Here is a 19,916-nt window from a genome sequence, read left to right on the forward strand (position 1 = left end):
CTGTCTCTCTTTGCTAGCCAGTACCTCCCTCAGTCTACCTCTCTTGAACTTTGTCAGAGACAGCCTTCCATTGGACAACACAGTGTTGTTGTGTATCCTGTTACCTTGTATGACATCTGTTCAGCCTCTCATAGCACCATTGTGTTACCTGGGACTGGCCACCAACCATCATCTCTCACTGCTGGCCAAACCAGACCGCTTCATTCTGAACACCGATGGCACATGGAGTGAGTTTATCTGTCTAAAGAGCAAACTCAGCAGGTGGAATACTGGCAACATAACTGGGAAGAGAGCTCTAATCCTCAGTATTGTGGGACATGAAAAGAAATCTGAGTTGAAATTCAGCAGCATGTCGGAAAACAAATGTTATTCTCATCACCCAGGGTTTTCATTAGCATTTCTGCTAATCTTTCTGGGGCTTCTTTGAACGGCTGGGCCAGATTGTTCTTCTGCTGGACATACATATCATCAGTCCAAATATTAAAGAATTTATTAAAAGTTTTTGCTAAAGACAGAGAATGGGTTCCCAGAAATACCTCATCTATTCCCATCTTTCTCAAATATGGGAGTTAAACAGAACTTCCTGCATTTATGTATTTTGTATGTAGAGGAGCATATCTTGTCTGCAAACACAAGTTGTGTGACAGGTGAAATATTCACACGTTAATTGCGTTAATCAAGTAGCTTTTGGCAGTCATCTTTTCCACTACATGAAACTGGTGACAGAAGAAAAACAGCACCTCCAATAGGTGGAATTGAATAAGGAATTTATGGTTAAGAGCCTTTAGAGATTGCTTCATGGTCTTACTTCCAGTGTCGAAAAACACTTGAGAAGAGCTTGAACAAAATGTTTAATCTGCTTATAAGGCATTCTGAAGTTCTCACTTACCAGAATGGTCTCAAAAGAAGAATGATTTATGTGAGAAATAAAGTTTGGAAACAATCCTGACAGAACAGTGATGAGCCTTTTCTATGTAGGCAGCATCATCTACATGGAAGATGATATCTTAATGCAGACAGCCTGCATGACTACCTGAGTTACACTGCTGTGGATATTTTTCAAGAAAAAAAAAAAAATAGATGCATCTGTACATGGCCATGACAAGAATGCTTACCAGAGGAGCAATTCCAGTATTAAAGGAATTTCTACCCTAACTTCTCATTTTATTGAAAGTGACTACAGTAGGTGGATTCTAGAGAATGCTTCATTAATACTGTTTTTCTTCCTAGAAATAAGAGAACGTGCATCTTAAAGATAATATTTATAGGTAAGGCATTTCTGGGTTTGTATATCAGTCATATACAAGTAGATGGTCAGTCTTTAACAGCAGAATACTTTGACTGTAGTCTGTAGTCAAGTCTAATTCAGACATTCTTTTTATGTTATAATTGATGTCTGGAAGCTACTCAAAATAATCTTGTCTATTTTTGAACACCCTAAGCTTGATTTCGCTCTGTTGTTTCAGTTGACATCTTGGGACAGATTGCCCGATGAAACACTATATTAAAAAGGAAATATCAGACGTCATAACTTTTCAATATTATGATTAAATAAATAATATTCCTTTAAAAAGTTGGGTTTTTTCCCCTGCAAATTTGTACATTTTTTTGGAATATAACCTAAGATAAATCTTCTCATCTTTTTCCCAATGTGGTAGGTAGCTTAGATTTTACTGGAGACTGAAACTGTATGGTACCATGTATCTCTCTGTTTGATAATGTTAAATAATGGACATTGGGACTCTTCATATGTCTGGGATTGACTGGTATTAGATAGTATAACAACTGGCTATGCAGAAGCTAGCTCAGTAGAGAATTATTTTCTATGGCATTATCCCTTTGCAGAACTGAAAGCATTTCCCTGTGAGTTGCACTGGTCAGCATTTCCATATGTAGCATTTGCTCTGGGCTGTCAGTCCTTCTTCAGTGGTATTATGTGGGTGTAGGCTGTTTTGCCTAAAACTGTGCTCAAAGTCTGTTTTTCTTAACCTTCAAATCAGAATCCAACACAGTGACTTTAACTGCAAGAACGTTAAATCCAAATTTATTATGGTCATTTAACAGAGTAGCTCTTTGACAGAAGTATTCAGCATCACAATCAACTCAAGGATACTAAATTCTGGTGGTTCTTCCAGAAGTAGAGTAGGTCTTCTTTTTGGGGGCTCAGACTAGCCAAAGATTTAGCTCATCATATAATTTCTGCCATCATTCTCTTACCAGACGTTAACATTTAGTAAGGGCACAGGCAACCAGCACATTAGCTCCATAGAGAAGGGTTCCAAGAGCACCTGCTGTCATGAGGACAGTTTTTGATCTCAGGTTGGAAGCAGATTAAGAAATAACAGCAATTCATCAGAGATTGCTTATTGATTTGAATTTCAGTAAGGGCTCCCACAGAAATTTGCTTTTCAAGTTCAGAAAACACCTGGCTGGGATATCTAAATCCATCATGAAAGATGTCAGGAAAGTGGAATTGGAACTTACCCCTTAATAGCCATGCAGAACTCACACATAACCTTACAAAGAATTCATAGCCTGTTCATTTTCCCCAAATCTTTGTATAAATTAACGTATCTTTGCTTCCTATGTTTAAGGAATGCTCTTCTCATCTCCCTTTTTAATAGCTTAATGAGGTTAAGATGCTAGAGGGGGAAAAATGCATGGGCAGTTCTGGGTGGACTTGTATGTCAAACTTATGTACACCAAAAATATATTTACATTTTCACTGAAACAGCATTGACAAGAGCTGATGAAATATGACTTACGTGTGTGACGTTATCCTCTGTAAAATATGTAAATGTTGGTTATTGCCTGATATACCTCATCTACACATATGGCTTTATGATATAGTTAATATTTTACTATACTATATACACATACGTACGTATACATTATTTTAGAATGTTAGTGTAGTTATAAAAGGTGATCTGTTTTAGGAATTGCTGTTGAAAAATGTCTCTTTATTACCTCTAAGATTATGTCATCTGTCTGGCCACCAGTGTCTATACTTGCAGTTACACTTCAGATTTCACTATTACATGGTCCATTCATCAGTTTTTTTTCAATATTTTGTGGAAGGAATCAAGCAGCTCCCTGCCTTCAGTCTGTTTGAGCAGTATTGTGCATACATCTTGATTAATACGACTGCATTTTCTTCTCTTGTGATTTTCCAAACCGTAAATGCTGTTGCCTAAAACTTCACCTCTGCTCAAAGCCTCGTTTTCTCAACTTTCAAATCAGAATCCAACACAGTTTCTTTGGAAACTAGGTGGGAAAAAAATCCCATGATAAGATGGAACTCCTTGCTGGCAAACAGCTGACCAACACAAAACCCCTGTGCAGACCATTTAAAAAAAATCCACTGTGTCTTGCTGTGTGTGAGGATTACAGGTGGGCCAAATGTACCTGTAAGAAGTCACTTGCATGGTTAAGTGGGCTGCCTGTGTGTTTTGATTTAATTTACAACTCTTGCAAACTACCATCTTCCCACTGTTGTCTCAGACTGCAAAATGAACAGTACAAATCTATATCAATACAGTTAGAATACAGCAACAGTAGAATTTTAAAAAGAATGTGATTGCAAGTAACGTTTAGAATTACTCCTAAGCCACGTAAAACAATGTTGTGCACAGCGCAGTTAAGGAAGCGTGCCCTAGACATAGCTGAACAGTCAACAGGGGGAAGCCCTCGACTCACTGTTCCACGGCAGTATGCTGGCTCTCTTTCCATGCTTGGGAGAGCCCTGTGTGAGAGATTTTCCTAATTAAAATCCAGGCCCTGCCTCTGTCGCTGTTTGTCATGGCCAGAATGTCCATAGAACAGTTACTTGCAGGGCAGCATGCTGTACAACCTTGTCATTCAGATCAAGCCTAAAGAAATAACTGCAATTGTTGTACCTCTTAGTTACGTTGTATTAATTCTATCTGACTTTCAAACTGCCTGAGAGCATTTCTAATTATTTTTCCTGATTTCAGAGAGGTCATCTACCTTGCATAAGAATTTTAAGCTTTTAATCTGAATTTCAAAACGTGCTTTAAAGTCAACACCTGAGTATCTCTGGAAGGATGTCTTTCCGATATAGCAGGAGTAAACATTCATCCACAAAGAGGGCCTTTTTATTTCCTGATTAAACTGTCAGAGAGCAAACGATGTACAGACAGATTGTAAACGGGCTAATATTTTTACAGTAAATGCAACTCATGTTAGTATAGCACCATTTCTGTCTTAAGATTAGCACTTAAGTGCTACAGCAATTCCTTTCTTGAACTAATATAAATGGACTAATATTTATACAGCAAATGTAACTCCTGTTAGTATGGCATCATCTCCACCTTAAGATTAGCACCCGAGTGCTAAAGCAGTTCCTTTCTGAAGTAAGAATCCAAGAACTTCTGGTTCTAAATTCACGGCAAGAGGCATTTCCTAGAACACAGCACAGGATTAGCTTTGTTGGGGAAATCCTTGTAAGGTGGGAGATTTAATGGGAATTAAACAGTCCTTTGCCTTCCAAGTCACTCGTGCCTACATCCCCTCCGGTGCCCCCTCTGCTGCTTCTCGGCGCGTCGTCGCCTCCGAGCGCAAGCTCTGCAGCAAAGCCCCGTCGTTCTTCAAAGGCAGGGGAAGGAGTGCTCTGCTTTGGCTGTGTCTTTAGCGTGCCCCTCTCACAGACAGCTGAGACAACCCCTTTCCCCGACTTCTCCTGGTGGCCTCAGGGCCGCAACAGCCTCGCCTCCGCCTCCACCGGGGAGCTGGTGCCAGCCGAGCGATCCTGGCGGCAGGGGCAGCATCGCTGCAGTCCCCTTCGTCTCCAAAGGCGCGGGGCTGACTGCGCCATCCAGGGCGTCACACGCAAGAGAGAACAGCTCCGTAACGCCGCCCAAGGGTAACGTCACAGCGCGGAGCGGCCGAAGCCCCGACCCGCGACCCGGCGGGCGGGCCAGCCGCGGCAGGGCCGGAAGCGGCGGAAGCGGCCGCCTCCCGCTGCCACCGCCCACCCTGGCGCGCGTCGCGTCACGGCGCGGCGCAGGCGCGCGGCTGGGCTCCGACGCGCCCCCGCCCCCCTCCCGCCGGGCCGCGGCTCCTCCCTGCACCACCTTTGGCTGCGCCGCGGGCGGGGACGCGCGCACAGAACGGCTCCCCGGCGGCAGCGCCTTCATCCGCATCCAGCATCGGTGGGGAAGGCGCCTTCTCCTCCTCCCTTCCTCCTCCCGCTGCCCCCGCGGCCATGGAGCTGCCCGAGAGCCAGTGCAAGAAAGTCAAGCTGAGCAACAGGGTGCCGAGCTGGGTGAGCGGGCGGGGAGCGCCGCGCCTGCGGGCAGAGGGGCGTGCGGCGGGGAGAGGAGGGGGAAGGAAGAAGCGGCCGAGCTCCGTGGTGATGTGGCAGTGGGCGGCAGCGGGAGCCGGGGCGGGGGGGGCTCCCTGCACCGCGCCCTGCCGCCCGCCCGCGGCGGGAAGGGATGCGGGGCGGAGGGCGCGGGCGGGCGGCGGTTGCTGCGCGCGGGGTGCTGCGAGCCGCCGCGAGCCGGGACCGTTACCGGAACGGCCGCGCGGGCTCCCTGAGGGGAGCGTCGCCATGCAGCCCGGCGGGGGCGGCCCCGCGGGGGCGGCTGCGCCCTGTCCCCGGTGGGTGCTGGTTTTCCGTCGCTGCCCTCGGGAAGGCGGAGGCTGCCTGCGGGGAAGGGCAGGAGGCCCGTCCGGAGAGGAGCGGGGGTCTGGGGGTTTCACCCCTGCCTCTTCCGTCGTGAGCCCTCAGCTTCCAGCGTTTTGGAAGAAGGAAGACTGAAGAATGCGATGTACAATGTGGCTATTCATAAGCCTAGGTTGGCCAAAGACTGAGGTTCTTTGTATGGCGGGTGTTCTGTGGAAAACTGTCGAGACAGGGCTTAAAAAAATCTAACCAAAGCTTTCATTCTTGTTCATAAAGATGGGGGAAGATTGGTTTACAGCGAAGATCAAAATGCAGCTATTTAGAAGATACAGTGCAGTCCTTTACAGAGAACATTTGATAGTTTTGATGATGCAAGACAAGTGGGAAAAAAAAAATAGTATGATTTCTTTCAAACAATGCTGAGCTGAAGCAGATGAGAGATAAGATCCAGAAAACATTTGTTACGAAAGTAACACTGTAAAACAGTCTTTGAAGTCTTGCTGTGAGTAGTACAGGCCACAACTTTCTTATTAAAATGACAAATCTATTAAAGAAGAAGAAAAGAGTCTCACACTTGCCTGAAAAACAGGGAAGTTGATATTGTACTAAAAAGCATTCAGTAGTTGTTGTGCCCATCCAAGCCCCTTCTGCTGTGTACAAGTTCAAACTTGTTTACTTAAGAGAGTAATTGGTAAGTTACATTCTTCCAATTTCTATGAGGAAAAGGCAAAATCAGATGTTATGAAGATAGTGAAGTAGATCATGTCTGGGTGGGGGTAACGAAGTGTATTCAAAAGTTACTCTGCATCATGTAATTTGTCAGAAGCAAAGCCAAGATGGATTTGTTGAAACCAGGGAATCCTATGTTAAAAAAAAGTTAACGGACGTTAACTGTTTGCTGAGTTCAGTTGAGGTTAGCAGCCCCTATATGTTACGTGGCAAGCAGAGGAAGTCTTCCGCTTCTCCCTTTTTCTTCAGAAGACCTGAGCTGAAATGCTCTTTATAACCCAATAAGCTTTACCAGGAAAAAAAATGCTGCTGAATCACACGCTCCACAGACAAATGTTCTGGAGCTTCTGACTCTGCATCTGTTCAGCTGAGAGCAAAGTCAAAGCGACCTATTATACCCCAATGGAATCGACAGCCCCTAGGAAGAGTAGGCAGAGCCTTGGCTTCCAGACTTTCTCTGGGCATCCAGCACTGTTCCAAACACACCTCTGTCTGTGGCAATCCCCTCGCCAAGCCCACCTCGGAGCACAGCAGACTCCAAGTTACAGAGCAGCACGCAACATAGCCACAAATACTGCCATTACACTAGCTTGGTAGGAAGACTTGTGGAACACTTTCTTCTCTGATGCCAGCCAACAACTCCACTCCAGCACTGGTGAATAAGCTGTCTCTGCTTTTGGTCGTGCTGTTAGTGCAGCAGGTAACAATATACTCCTTGTAGTACAGTTATCACTGAGTTGCTTGTATCCACAGTACTGTAGAAGTTTCTGTCTGCTTTCTGCTGCTGTGATTTTTGAAACTGACCCAGCATTAGGACATCTGGCAAAGATTAGCTAGTCTGTGTATGTGGCAGGAGACCATGCATTTGGCAGATTGGGTGGTGCTACATGCAACGGTGTTTAGATGCCTTATTGTATCAGTATCACTGTGGCAAACTGTGTTCTGGAGGGCAGTTGTGAGGATAAAAGTAAGAATTTTTGTTGTAAGCAGGAGACAATGTAATGCTGTAGGCTACAGCAGAATATGGATTGGTGAATTGTTAGGTTTTTAATAACCGTAAAACATCTTATTGTTCAGATATCATTTCTGGGCTTACCCTTCTTTCTCAAGCACAATTGTCCAAATCGAAGTACAAATTTTCAAACCAGAATTTGAGAAAGTAACTATTGGAAGGCATTCCTGGCAGATCTTTTGGTGAACAGCCCCTGAAACTTCATCTAAATATGCGAACAAACAGACTCTCAGGTGAAGTGCCATTGTTTTAGCATCTGTGGTAGTCGAATTTTTATGTTGGCACTATGTCTGTTCTCCTTGCTTGTGTTTGTATACAGACAAAGAAAACGGGCAACGTTCAGTCTGCTGGAGTTGCTGTTTGGCTATTGAGGAGAGCAGTTTGGAGGGAAAAAGAAACCTATCATTTGGTTATCAGTGCTGAAGAATAAATGTCATAAAAATGTGTTGTTATCGGGGTATTCCTGGCTTATAAGAAGCATATGGTGAGCAAGTTAGCAAATGGCCTAGAAAATATCTGAGGTGATTGGGAAATGGGAAAGGCATTAAAGATAAGACCACGTTTCAGAGGTGATGCTGGATGTGTTGCTGTTGTTAGCTTATGGGAGTTGTTAGCTTGGGGAATCAAGGCTGTCATCTTAGAGCAGAAGAATATGGAATTAGTCATAGCTTCTTGAGTATATATGGTTTGTATAAAACCGTGCCTGTTCTTTACACAGTTCTTTCCTGATGCTTCCACCCTCAAAGCTGTCTCAAGTTGGTGCTGTAGCTTGGGGAGTTTTGCCATTGACAGCTTTACTTCTTACCCCAGAGGCCTTGCTTTGTGAAAAGTTAAAATTCGATGTAAAGTGACTGTAGAAGCACAATGTTTCATTGTTGCTTGAAGTAATGAAGAATAAATTCAGTTTATGCCAGTGTAGTGATCTGTCTGTTAATTATGAAACAATTAAGCAATAATCTTTCCTTTCTGCTGTCTTTTGATCTTGGTGTTGCAAGCTGGGTTTGCTCTTCTTCATCTGGATGTCTGATCTGAGTTCTTACATCAAAGGTGTTTGGCACTGATAGCCAGCTTTGGCTTTGGCAGAAAAAATTATAGTTGCAACTGGGCAAAACATCAAGAATGAGATAAGAAAAAAAAAAAATGGGTCAAGTCTATCTCGGCAAGTCTTTACACAGACAAATTGATAGAGTTAGTATTTCCTTTTGGTCCCCATCTTCTTTCTTTCTTCTGTTCCCATGGTTCTTGGACGTCTGCATTCATTTCCCCGGTCAACTACCTGCAAAGCTAAAAGGTTACCTTTATGCCAAAAAAAAAAGGTAAGCTGCGGAGTCGTCCTTCCTTGCTCATCTTATTACGCACATCTGTGAAAGGCTTGTTACTTTATTACTCCGATTTTTTTATCTTCAGTACAAAGATATTAGCCTGTTATGGCACTTCAGTTTTCATGTGAGAAAAAAACTAGCATAGTGGGGGGAAGAAAGGAAGGATATGTCAGCCTTCTCAGCTGACATTACTGTTATAATGAAACAGTGGACTGAAGCATTATATCTATTTAACATGGTGAGTAGGAGGGAAAATATTAAAATGCAGTGTTTGTATAAGTAGCGCAGAAGCACTTAATGTATAACATGGGGTGGAAGAAATATTTTTGTGGGCAAGTCAGAGAGGAAATTTCTGATGGTTATAAAAAAAGCAGATAAATAAACCTTTGAGATTAATGCCCTTTTTTTCATTAGCCCCTTTACAAAAACCCAGTGTGTCCTTTCAGTAGCAACTATTATAGTGAATGTAATTAGGCTAAGAAGTTTAAAATAGCTTTTCTAAAGAGTACTTGCTCATCACATTGAGTTTTTCTGTTACTCATTTTCTTATGTTTCATTTCTTTTAACATCGATAATGTGGATCTCCAAGGTGAGCGAGGCTTTGATATAGCGTAAAAGAAAATGACTGTTCTTTATTTCTGCTATCATTTTGGATGGCCATTTAATTTCATCAGTTGATACTCATCAAATTTTATGTATAGGAATTTGAAGACTGGCTAAATTATTTAAGAGCACAACCAACGTGAGCCACTGATTTCTGCTCCTGAGTATTTTTCTGTGCCACATCAATATTTGCAGTAAGTGTATACATCAGGGATAGTAGTTAAAAACTTACGTTGTTGAGGATCCGATGTTCAGCTTTTGTTGCTCAGTGGTGGTAGTGAATCATCTAGTAGCAAAGTGGACATGATTAGGAAACATTACTAGGTTTTTTTTGCAGCAAGAGAGAATGACTTGCTTAATTATTAACTCTTTAGAGCACCTCTATAAAAAGCTGTTTTCTCTTGGAAGATAAGAAAGATCTTGCTACTACTTTGCCCAGGAGTAGTACTGAGCTGTCTTGTTTGTGTGCATGCGCGCATAAACAAAAGGTGGGGCTGGGTGTGTTTTTGAATGCATGCGGACTGTTTGGGCACTTTAACCTTTAGTCTTAGATGCCTGCTTCTAAAGCACAGGTGAATTATCGTCCCACCGCTGAGCTTGCTGGCTGTTCTGTTGCACTTGTGTGCCTTCTACCCTAGCAATCTGTTGGCCTTCTCGTTGCTGTGATTTGTCATCTCTGCTAATTTGTTACTTGATGCTTTTTTGTTTTTTCTTTTTTAAAGTGGTGTTTTTTTCATCATTTTAAGAATCCCTCTTGCCTGCTTCCTCAGGGTTTCATGTGTTTTGTAAGCCTAGTGCAATACCCTGATCAGTTTCATTGCTGCTTTGCTAGTTCTGGAAAACAAAGAAAACTAGTGCAACTTACTGAATACAGACTGGAAGAAGTCTCCTTGGATGAGACATTTGACCTCTAAAGTATTTGAGTCTGATAACAGACTCGTTGCCAGGAGCCAGAAGCAAAGCATGTGTGTTTTTATGTTTTAATGTAAAAGAGGCAGTGGCATGGGAGCTGTGCTTTGAGACTGTCTTCTGTTTATGCGGTGCCTGGTACAATACAGTACAACTGGAATTAATGAGAAAGGTTGTTGCTGTTTGAATTGCTATGTACGTTCATTATGCACAGTATGTCTTTCTTTTAACTGAAGGCTACGTACTAAAATTTTTTTGTCATTTTTAATTCCACAATTTATGCATTTGCTTGCTGAGATCTCCAATTTTATGTAGTGCATAATTGTTTCTACTATGAGAAGAGAGACTTTTTGATTTTTTTGACTCTCTGACTTCTGGTTTTAGTTAGCCGTATTGCACTGACTTTGTGTACAAAACAGCTTTGTTTTAGGAGATAAATTATTTGAAGATAACACGATCAGGACATATAACTTCATTTTGTATGCTTATAACCCATTTGCAGGTGGTGGTTTCTTATGGGTTGGTATTCAGTCTTCATCTAATTTTAGATGCTGGACTGTCACACTGAATTACTGAGTTGTTGTATTTGAAAACCTGAACATCTGTTCCTACCTTGAGTTTCTGTTTGTATTAACTATGAGCCCAGCTGTGTATAGAAGTGGGGACATACAATCACACATATTCGTAACTTCCAATTAAGTTACAGATAAACTTTTGAAGTGTTTTTCTACAGAAGCATGGTGTAGCAGCAGTTCTTGAAGCCATAAGTAGATACCATTTTTCTGTTAACCCTGCTTTGGGGTGTCTCTCTCTAAAACTATGAACAGCTCTCTGCTAGTACTCCATAGATGAATATCCTCTTTTCTTTCTTTTTTATTAAATGTCGTAAGTGCTTTCCTTTCCAGCTACCACTGATACAGTGATGAAAGAGAAGATAGTGCAAATATCTTGCAATGTGTTTGTAAGCAAGAGAATTCAAAGCAGCATTACATATACTACTACTCCCTCCTACCCCACTTTTTCTTTTTTTTTTTTTTTTTTTTTAAGCCTTCTCTTCTGTTTGATTGTTCATGGTCTGTCTGGTTCTCTAAGGTCTTGATCTTTTATGAACAAAGTTTATATAATTAGATGCCATCAAAGCTTAAGGGAATGCTGAGGCTCATCTTCCTGTGGGTTCCCTCACCTTAGATTGTGAGATGTGTTAGACAGTAGTGTTATCTTACTTAAGATATTTGTACAGCAGCTTATTATGATGAAAAAATCGTTTTAAGAAAGTCTGTAACCATCTTTGTTTTAATTAAAATTATATTACAAAAATCCTATCTTTTAAAGTAAATTCTTTCATAAGTTGCTTAGAAATAGTACTTTCCTTAAACACTCAGAATATATGATAACTGTCTCAATTCTGGAGACTGACGATATCCTAGGTAAAGGCAGAGTGGTTTGGAGGTGTGTCTGCTGAACTGAAAGCTGGACCAGGCATGCATAGTTTGCAAGGAAAAGGCCTCTTAAGAGTTAAAAATAAGCCAATGTTTGGCTGTTTTATGACAGAAACCTTTAGCTCAGAGAGAGAGTGAATCTATTTGATCTTCTTAGATTTAAATGACTTGAATAGAAGTCAAGTCTAGCAGCTCTAGCAGTTCATCTCTATTTTTATGATTGATTTTTCTTAAACAAGTTGTATTTGAAAGTAGTAGCTGACTAACCTGCCAGTCCCAAGTTTCACAGAAGAAGCACAAGGGATGTGGTTTGCTATGGGTGGCTTTTCTAATTTCCTTTGCGTTCTTTGATCTGTGCTGCAGCTAATGAATTGGGTATTGTTTTTACTGCCATTGGCCTGTCTCCAAGTCTTTCTTTATGCCTGTGAATTAAGTCTCAGTATGCTTTGCCAGCTCACCTTTTCAGAAGTTAAAGACCTAATCAACTTCTTCTTTTACAGGGAATGCAGAGGGCGACCAATGTTACCTACCAAGCTCATCATGTCAGCAGGAATAAGAGAGGCCAAGTGGTAGGAACAAGAAGTGGTTTTCGTGGATGCACAGTCTGGTTAACAGGTACAGTAACAGATTTCTGAGGATCCTTTTGGTTTTGTTACTCTCCTGGAAAGCTACTTAGCTGCAGCTCCTTTTTTTAATGCAAAGTTGAATGTTTGCAGAATCTAAGACCTTGATGCAATTTTATTACTATTTTTGGGTAGACTAGCAAGAAATTGCTCTGGGACAGATAGTAACTTGAGAATGTATTTTGTTCAGTGCTCTAGGAGTGTTGTTTATTTGGCACTGTCTTCTACTTAATTCTGGTTGAGTTTTGGAGTGTATGTTTTTTTGTGGTTGGTTTGTTTGTTTGGTTTGGTTTTGGGTTGTTTTTTTTTTTTTGCGTTATAACCAACTCTGGCTCTTCTTACTGTCCATTTTACCTATTAACAAATGAAACCTAAATATTTTTTTGAGAGTCCATGTTTCTGAATCTTTTCTGTGAAGGTGTCTTCTCTTTGGAATGGTCTTGTCTCCTTGGGTTGAAATAACATTTCAACATAAACTTATGCCTTTGGACAGCAATTGCGTGTTGAGGCAATGCATACCGGGAGTTACCTTTGAAATCAGCACCACATATTTTTCACTGAATTGTTTTGATTGTAAAAAGAGGGGGTAAGTAAATTCTGGAAGACAGCTTTGTTTCACAACTGTGAGGGGATTTTTTTGTTCTGTCTTTCAAAGTTCCTGGAAACTTCAACATATTTCCTTTGGAGTTTTTTTCAGTTGAAACTAAATTAAAAAATAAATATAACAAAATGTGTTATTTAATTAATTTGTAAACAATTTAGAGCACTGTTGTATTTCAATACAAAAGATCTTCACAGAGTATTAGAGAAACTTACTACACTAGGTAAAATTTGTTTCCCCTGATGTTAATGAACGTGTGTGAAAGGTAAAGCGGTAGTTGATAACAAATTGCTGGGAGCCATTCCAAACAGATTTGATAGAGTAGCTTGCTGTCATGTATTTCTTTGGTAAAAGAATGGAGCCCTTTCTCTCTCTATTCCTGTCATGTAGCTGCAGCCTGTCTCTCAATGCTTGAATGATCTGGTAGGCTGCCTTTCTGTTTCTCCTGGTAATTCATTAATATCCTTTTGAAAAAGGTCACGATAAAAATGTTTTCTCAGCTATCTACATGGCAACATTTTCCAGTCATCATTCTTTTTAAACAAATATAATCTTAATGCCCAATTTCACTTTTTTTCAGGAGGAAGAAGGGTGGTGGTAGAATACAGAAAAGTAGGAAGGCTGTAAGGGATTAAGAAGAGTGTGTTGGGGAAGCTAGGTTATTGAAGATATTTGAGCACTAATGTTAGGGAGTGAAATGGACTGTAGGTACTGAAGTAAGCAAAGTATTACTTTCATGTGTAAAATAAAATGCAATTTTGAGAGTGTAAGTTATTTTAAAGACTTGTCAGCCTAAAAGCTGTTTTTAATTATTATATAACCTTAATTTCTGCATTTCATTACACGTTGGAGACCAAATGATGTGTGAAAAGCTAGAGCATTTGAGTGTATAGCAAGCTAGGCGTGGGGACAAAAATTGCAAGTCAAAGACTGCATCAGTGAGAAGTAAATGATGAAGTTGCCGAGATCTTAATTTGGACTGCCATGCTTATTTTCTAGGGGGTGTACTTAATTGCTGCCAAAAGAAGACTGCTCTGTTTCCAGCCTTGCTTTCCTTCTCTTGCCTTGCACAAGCTGTAGTGCTTGCCGAGCCCGACCCTGAGCTGATTCAGCTTGCTAAAACATCAGTGAACTTAACACAGCCTCCACACACACACAAAAAAAAAAGGGGGGGGGGGAGGGAGGAGAGAAGAAAAAGGAAAAAAAAAATAGGGAGGGAGGGAAGATTAGCAAACTGAGTTGGCTAACGGGCACCAGAGGTGGTGGAATAATAGAGGTAGGTTGGTGTGAGTGGAGAAAGGGGAGGACAGCAGAGCAGGACCTCCACTTTTGGAAGCTGGTTCTGGCCTAAGTCATAACATTCAGCTTCATCATGTATAGCTGTTGTTCTTTTCAAAGTAGACAGGTACGCATTGACACAAGAAACTTGAGTTGTCCAAGAAAATACAGATAATTTTTATAGATGATGATAGATCATTATTCACAACTCTGCAATTTTTTGGGAGTTTTGAGTATGAGCCAAACCGTACTGAAATCTGTGAGATGGATGTGCGGGCTTTTCTGGAGAGAGAAGTGTTGGCTTAAGTTCTTACGTAGGACTTGTCCTGGAATGCATGTATTCTTATGTTTTCAGTAGACTGCTCTGCATCTTCTGGATATTAAATTGAGTTAAGGAGGAACCAATGCAATAACTCCTCTTCTTTAAATTACCCTAAACTATTGTAGGTGTCAGGGTTTCCTTTGCACTTTGTGTTTTCTTAGAACATGTTTGTTAGCGTGATTCTCATCCTTTGCTGTAAAGGTCTTAGAAGTAATACCAAACTGCTGTTTTGTGTGATTTTTTTGCTTCTTTCTCTGAAAAACCTTAGTCACCACTAATAAAGATTAAAACATTTTTCTTCACTAGTGCTATTTTTATTTTTTTTTAGACTACCATTACCCTTAATTTTTTTTCTTACTCAAAGGATTAATGTCGTCTTATGAAGATCAGAGTTTGTGTCCCATTTAGGAGTCAGTTGCTCTGTATAAGCTGAAGCATGTGCTCCAGATAAACTCCTGAAATCCGGTCTGGAAAATTATTTAAATACACTTCCAACTTAAAGCAAACAGACTTTTTAGTGCCAGCAAGACTTGTCAATTGTTTAAAGGTTTGTTGCCGAAGATTCTGAACTGGACCAAAGTTTGATATTAAAATTGTCTTTGCTTATTGCTAACACACTCCGGTTAGTGGAGCATGACTGCTGTGTGTGAGTCTTAAGTGAGTGAGTTTTGTTCTGTATGTGGTGTCTAATTCAATGTTGTTACTCTGCAAGGAGTAAGAACAGAGTGTGGTTTGGTCTGATCCCATTTCTTTTGTTGACTGAAATTCACTTCAGTGTGAGATCTTCCTCTTCTGATGTAAATGTAACATCTTAACTCTGTGTTGGGTTTCTGAATTTAGTTTGCTCAGGTAGTAGCAACTGCCAGCAGCAGCACCGGGGAATGTGCACCACCTGTATAAGCAGCAGCAGCAGCTCTCAAGGCCAAAGTCTTTTATCTGCTTCTAATTGCACACTTAACTTTGTGCCTTACTCTCCCTATACCTATTGTCTGTGTAAAAGGCACTTGGCTTATATTGCAGGTAAGCATCTCCAAAAGGCATTGCTACTGATGCCTGTCACTTTGGGTTTTTCATGCTAGCAGTGGTACATGTACTACAGTTTGTCCTAACTTGTTTCTATGCTTATGATATGTATTTATATTATTATTGAATATTCTAGGTCTATCTGGTGCTGGGAAGACTACAGTGAGCATGGCACTGGAGGAGTATTTAGTATGCCATGGCATTCCATGCTACACATTGGATGGTGACAATATTCGCCAAGGCCTTAATAAGAATCTGGGTTTCACACCAGAAGATAGAGAAGAAAACGTCCGTCGTATTGCTGAGGTTGCTAAACTGTTTGCAGATGCTGGTTTGGTGTGCATTACTAGTTTCATCTCTCCTTATACTCAGGTAAATGTGAAAACCCTCTAGATAAAGTATAGGGAAAATACAAAAAGCAAAATGTCACTCAGAATTTTAGTTATAGGAGTTCCTTGCTGAACTTAGCCAGAATCAAATGCTTGCTTGTTTTTTTATGACATTTGTGCTTTCTAGAGATGATTACTCAAATTTCAGAAACATTAATCTTATATAAAAAAGTTTACATTCCTCCTATAACTGGAACTGTCCTTCAGTCTATTAGGCAGAATTATTAATCTAATATTAGGAACAAACCCAAATGGACTCCAAGAAAGAGTCTTAAAATTAAAGATCTTGTTTGATCCGTGTAGATTCCAGTACTTTATAAATATGAAGACTAGGTATACACTTAAGTTAAATCGTTTTTAAAAGCAACTTTTCCTTCAGTGAATGAATGGTGTGAGCCATATTTTACCAAGTGGCTTAAGAGAAAAATGTTTAATTGCCCATGGTTCTTTTTACTTTATTTCATTCTGTGTATGCAACGTGACATTGGATAATACTGAAAATTAACCTAAATCCATGTTCACATTGTTTTGTGAAGACTTCTTTTGTCTGTGTATGAGAACATGGATGGGAGAGACAAAAAGGATGTATGAACACCAAGTATGTTGAAGAATGACACAGGGGCTGTAGCTCAGATGTTTCACAGCATGAGAAGGTGTTATTTCTTCAGTTATAGTGGTACAAACAGTTCTTCTGATAATAATTTGGGGAACTCAAGATCCTGCAGTAAAACAGAAGTCTTTAGATATGAGGGAAAATAACCATATTTAGTAAGAGATGGTTTTAGCGGATTTTTTGAAAGTTTTTTGTTCTCTAAATGAAATTCACCAATTGTTTCAATGCTTGGCAAGCCATACAAATAAAATAATATTTGGAGTCTACAAGTCTTGGAAGATTAATGAATGTAGAGAAATCTGGTGCTCTGGAGAGAAGGGTGGTCGTATCAGGAGCAGCAGGTAATATCTCGTCTGACTTCAGTGAGCTAGGCAAACGTAACTGTTGGGTATGTAACTCCTAAGATAGGGGCAGGTATAGAAAATTCTGCACTCTGTGCCTGGGTGTGGTTTTTTGGGTTTTTTGTTTGTTTGTTTTTTTAATAAATCAGGTTAATGTAAAATATCTCAGATCTTCATGTCAGCTTTTACCATGTGATGAACCTTAGCCAAACTGATGCAGCTTGCAGGGCATCAGTTGGTCAAATCATGTTTCTTTTTTCAAACTTTGAAAACTTGTTTACAATTTACTATCAGCTTCTTTAAAATGAACTTTGAAAGCAGAAAGACAATAAAAATATGTGGGTGCAATCTTCTAGGTTTTTTTTCTGTTTTGTTTCAGGATCGTAATAATGCCAGACGAATTCATGAAGGGGCAAGTTTGCCTTTTTTTGAAGTATTCGTGGATGCTCCATTGCATGTTTGTGAGCAGCGAGATGTTAAAGGACTCTATAAGAAAGCCAGGGCTGGAGAAATTAAAGGTGAACCTAGATGTAGTCACATTCTTTCTACATAAGTGAAGCATTGGTGTAATTTGACTCCACATAAGTGGATGTGCTCAAGTCTGTGAGTGTACCACCCTTAAAAGCAGCACGGACTGGGGACAGGATGGAGCAGAAAATTGGAATCGACTTCCAGCTCGTGCAACTCACTAGTTAAATGCATAGGGCAGTAAAAGGGCAAAACTGGCTATCCTCATGTCAAAAAACCTTGAGCAGATTACATGGTTTCTGTTGCAAGCTCTTATGGTTGAGGATTAGTCTCTCTCCTTTGTCTGTCCATCGACTAGTTAAAAAAGAGCCTGATTCTCTCTAAAGTCTATAAAGAATTGCATTAATAAGAGTTACTAAATTCTTCCAAAAAGTAAAGCATGATCACCATCTTTCTGTAAAGACCATTAAGAACACTTCTGAAGAGACTAACTTTTCTTTTGAAATTGGGGTTCTATGCTAGTGCCCATGAAAATGATTTCCTATCCCCAGCCTCAGATCAACATTTAAGTACAGCCTGCAATAAAAAGCTTAAATATGTGATCACTTATCGCAAGTATTGTTTCAAGTGCTGCTTTGCTCTGTGTTATCTTATAGTTTGCAGAGGCTGAAGATAGCACTTTTTATCTGTATTAAGAAGCAAAGCAGTTTTTAAAGTAATCACTTTCAGGGGTTGAGGTTGCAGATGCTGTAACGATGAACTCACCAGTAATCAAAAGTGATAGAAAATTCAAGAAATCTAAGACATTCCACATGACTGGTTGCTTGGTACTTCTAGTACTACCAAATACATCATGGGAAGATCAGGATTAAATAAGGCTGAAGGTTTGCTTAGAATCAAAGCAAGATGGCTTGAGATGGCACGATACAAAGATATAGTTCTGTACAGAATGCTTATTTGTGCTGTGGAGCTTCCTTAAAATTTTGTTAATTTTACAAACCCCATAATGGAATTGTGTTACTCTAGAAGCGGTAGTGAGGTACACAGTGTAAGCTACAAGTGGGTGTAGCCGTGGCTGTATCTTATAACCTGTCTGATATACGAAGGATGAAAATTAAATGAACTTGCCTGTTCACAAGGAATGTCAGCAACTGTTATCTTTTTCTCTGGCAATGGTAATGGGACACCTTCTTTGCCCCCTGTTCCCACTCTTCCAGTAATCAGATAATTATAAAGTATACAGGTTTTGGAACAGATACCAGCCTTTCTTTATCACATGGGGTATTGCAGCAATTGATCTTTTTCTTAGATGGGGAATTAAGCTACTAATTTTGAGAGTATTTAAGTCTGAAGTGATAAACTCGACTTTTAATGTTTGTATTTGCAATTGTAGAGGATGCAGATGTTCAGTTTCTGTAGCCCAGCTGATATTTCTGCTGCAGATTTGACTTGTACTGCTTACATGCTTTGCTTTTGGGCTTGATTTTTTCCTTCTTGTTTATGCATGGTTAGTCAGAATCTCCTCTGTTTCAAAGCAGACTGCTAGCTAAGTAGGCCAGAACAAGTGTCACTGGTAGGTTGTACAGTCTGTGACAGTAGTTACAACTATAATAAACACACACATCTTTATTACACTAACAGCTATCTTAAGATGGGTATATTAGCTAAACTAATTTAATAGGTGTTGGAATTCCTTACTCTTCAGAGTACTGCTTGGTGGCATGAGTGCAAATTTACATATATACTGGTCGTTCAACATCAGGCTTTGTATTCAAAAAAACCTCAACAATCATAGCTAATAATGAAAGGACAGCTGATGGATGACTATGGGTTGATGTGCGCCGTTCTTCTGCCAGCGCTCCTTTCTTTATTCATGGTATAAATCAGGTAACTTCACCAACAAAAATGTGCTATGTGTGTACTGCAGAATGCTGAAGTTTGATGCAGTCATGTAGTAGAATTAGCAGATGGTCTGATAAAGAAAAAAGCTGTTGCTTTCCCTAAGAAATCCTGTATTAAAGAAGCTAAAACTCTGTGCTCTTGCCTGTTGTGTTGGTTTATATGTAGCAAACTGTCTGTGAACAACATTAAAATGAAGTGATCTTTTGGAAAATGTTGCTTAAGATTTTTGTCTTATGTTCTGTAGGTTTTACTGGGATTGACTCTGAGTATGAAAAACCAGAAGCCCCAGAGCTTGTGCTGAAAACTGATTCCTGTGATGTGAATGATTGTATACAACAAGTTGTGGAACTTCTTCAAGAGAGGGTGAGCAGAAATGCAGATATATCTTACTAACTTTTTTCAAAGCATTTGTGTCTGCAATCTGAACGTATGTGCTGGGAAAAGCAGAGACAGTTTTTAAAAGTTAAAGGCTTATACATCTTTAAATTCTAGCTTTTAAGCTTGTCCTATTGTGTGTTTCCTTTTTAAACCTAAACATTGCGACAACATTGATCTCTAAGTGAAATAAGATTTGGACAAGTGGAAAATTAATTTATATTAATTAGCATAACTGATAACTGGAAGGGAGATAAGGCTGTCTCAGTTGTTACAGAAGCAATGATGAATGCTGACTTTAAAACTGATTGCTAGCATTT

The 19,916-nt window shown here is 40.2% G+C and overlaps 1 protein-coding gene across 4 annotated transcripts in view; it reads left to right on the forward strand.

Moving 5' to 3' along the window:
- Positions 1-5,092: 5,092 nt before the first annotated feature.
- Positions 5,093-19,916, forward strand: part of PAPSS1 (3'-phosphoadenosine 5'-phosphosulfate synthase 1) — a 51,950-nt gene continuing 37,126 nt past the window's right edge. For 3 of the 4 annotated variants that reach the window (XR_014228684.1, XR_014228685.1, XM_082316552.1), the window contains exons 1-5: positions 5,093-5,284; positions 12,162-12,276; positions 15,645-15,880; positions 17,231-17,369; positions 19,466-19,584. Coding sequence is in view for 2 of the 4 variants with exons in the window: in XM_082316552.1 (XP_082172678.1) it covers positions 5,225-5,284; positions 12,162-12,276; positions 15,645-15,880; positions 17,231-17,369; positions 19,466-19,584 (669 nt within the window). In the remaining 2 variants the exon portion in view is untranslated. Of the gene's footprint in view, positions 5,285-9,457; positions 9,508-12,161; positions 12,277-15,644; positions 15,881-17,230; positions 17,370-19,465; positions 19,585-19,916 lie in introns of those variants that run through there. The other variant, XM_082316553.1, reaches the window with a different exon arrangement.

The sequence above is a fragment of the Platalea leucorodia genome (genome assembly GCF_965183815.1).
Source record: "Platalea leucorodia genome assembly, chromosome: 6".
Classification (NCBI taxonomy): domain Eukaryota; kingdom Metazoa; phylum Chordata; class Aves; order Pelecaniformes; family Threskiornithidae; genus Platalea; species Platalea leucorodia.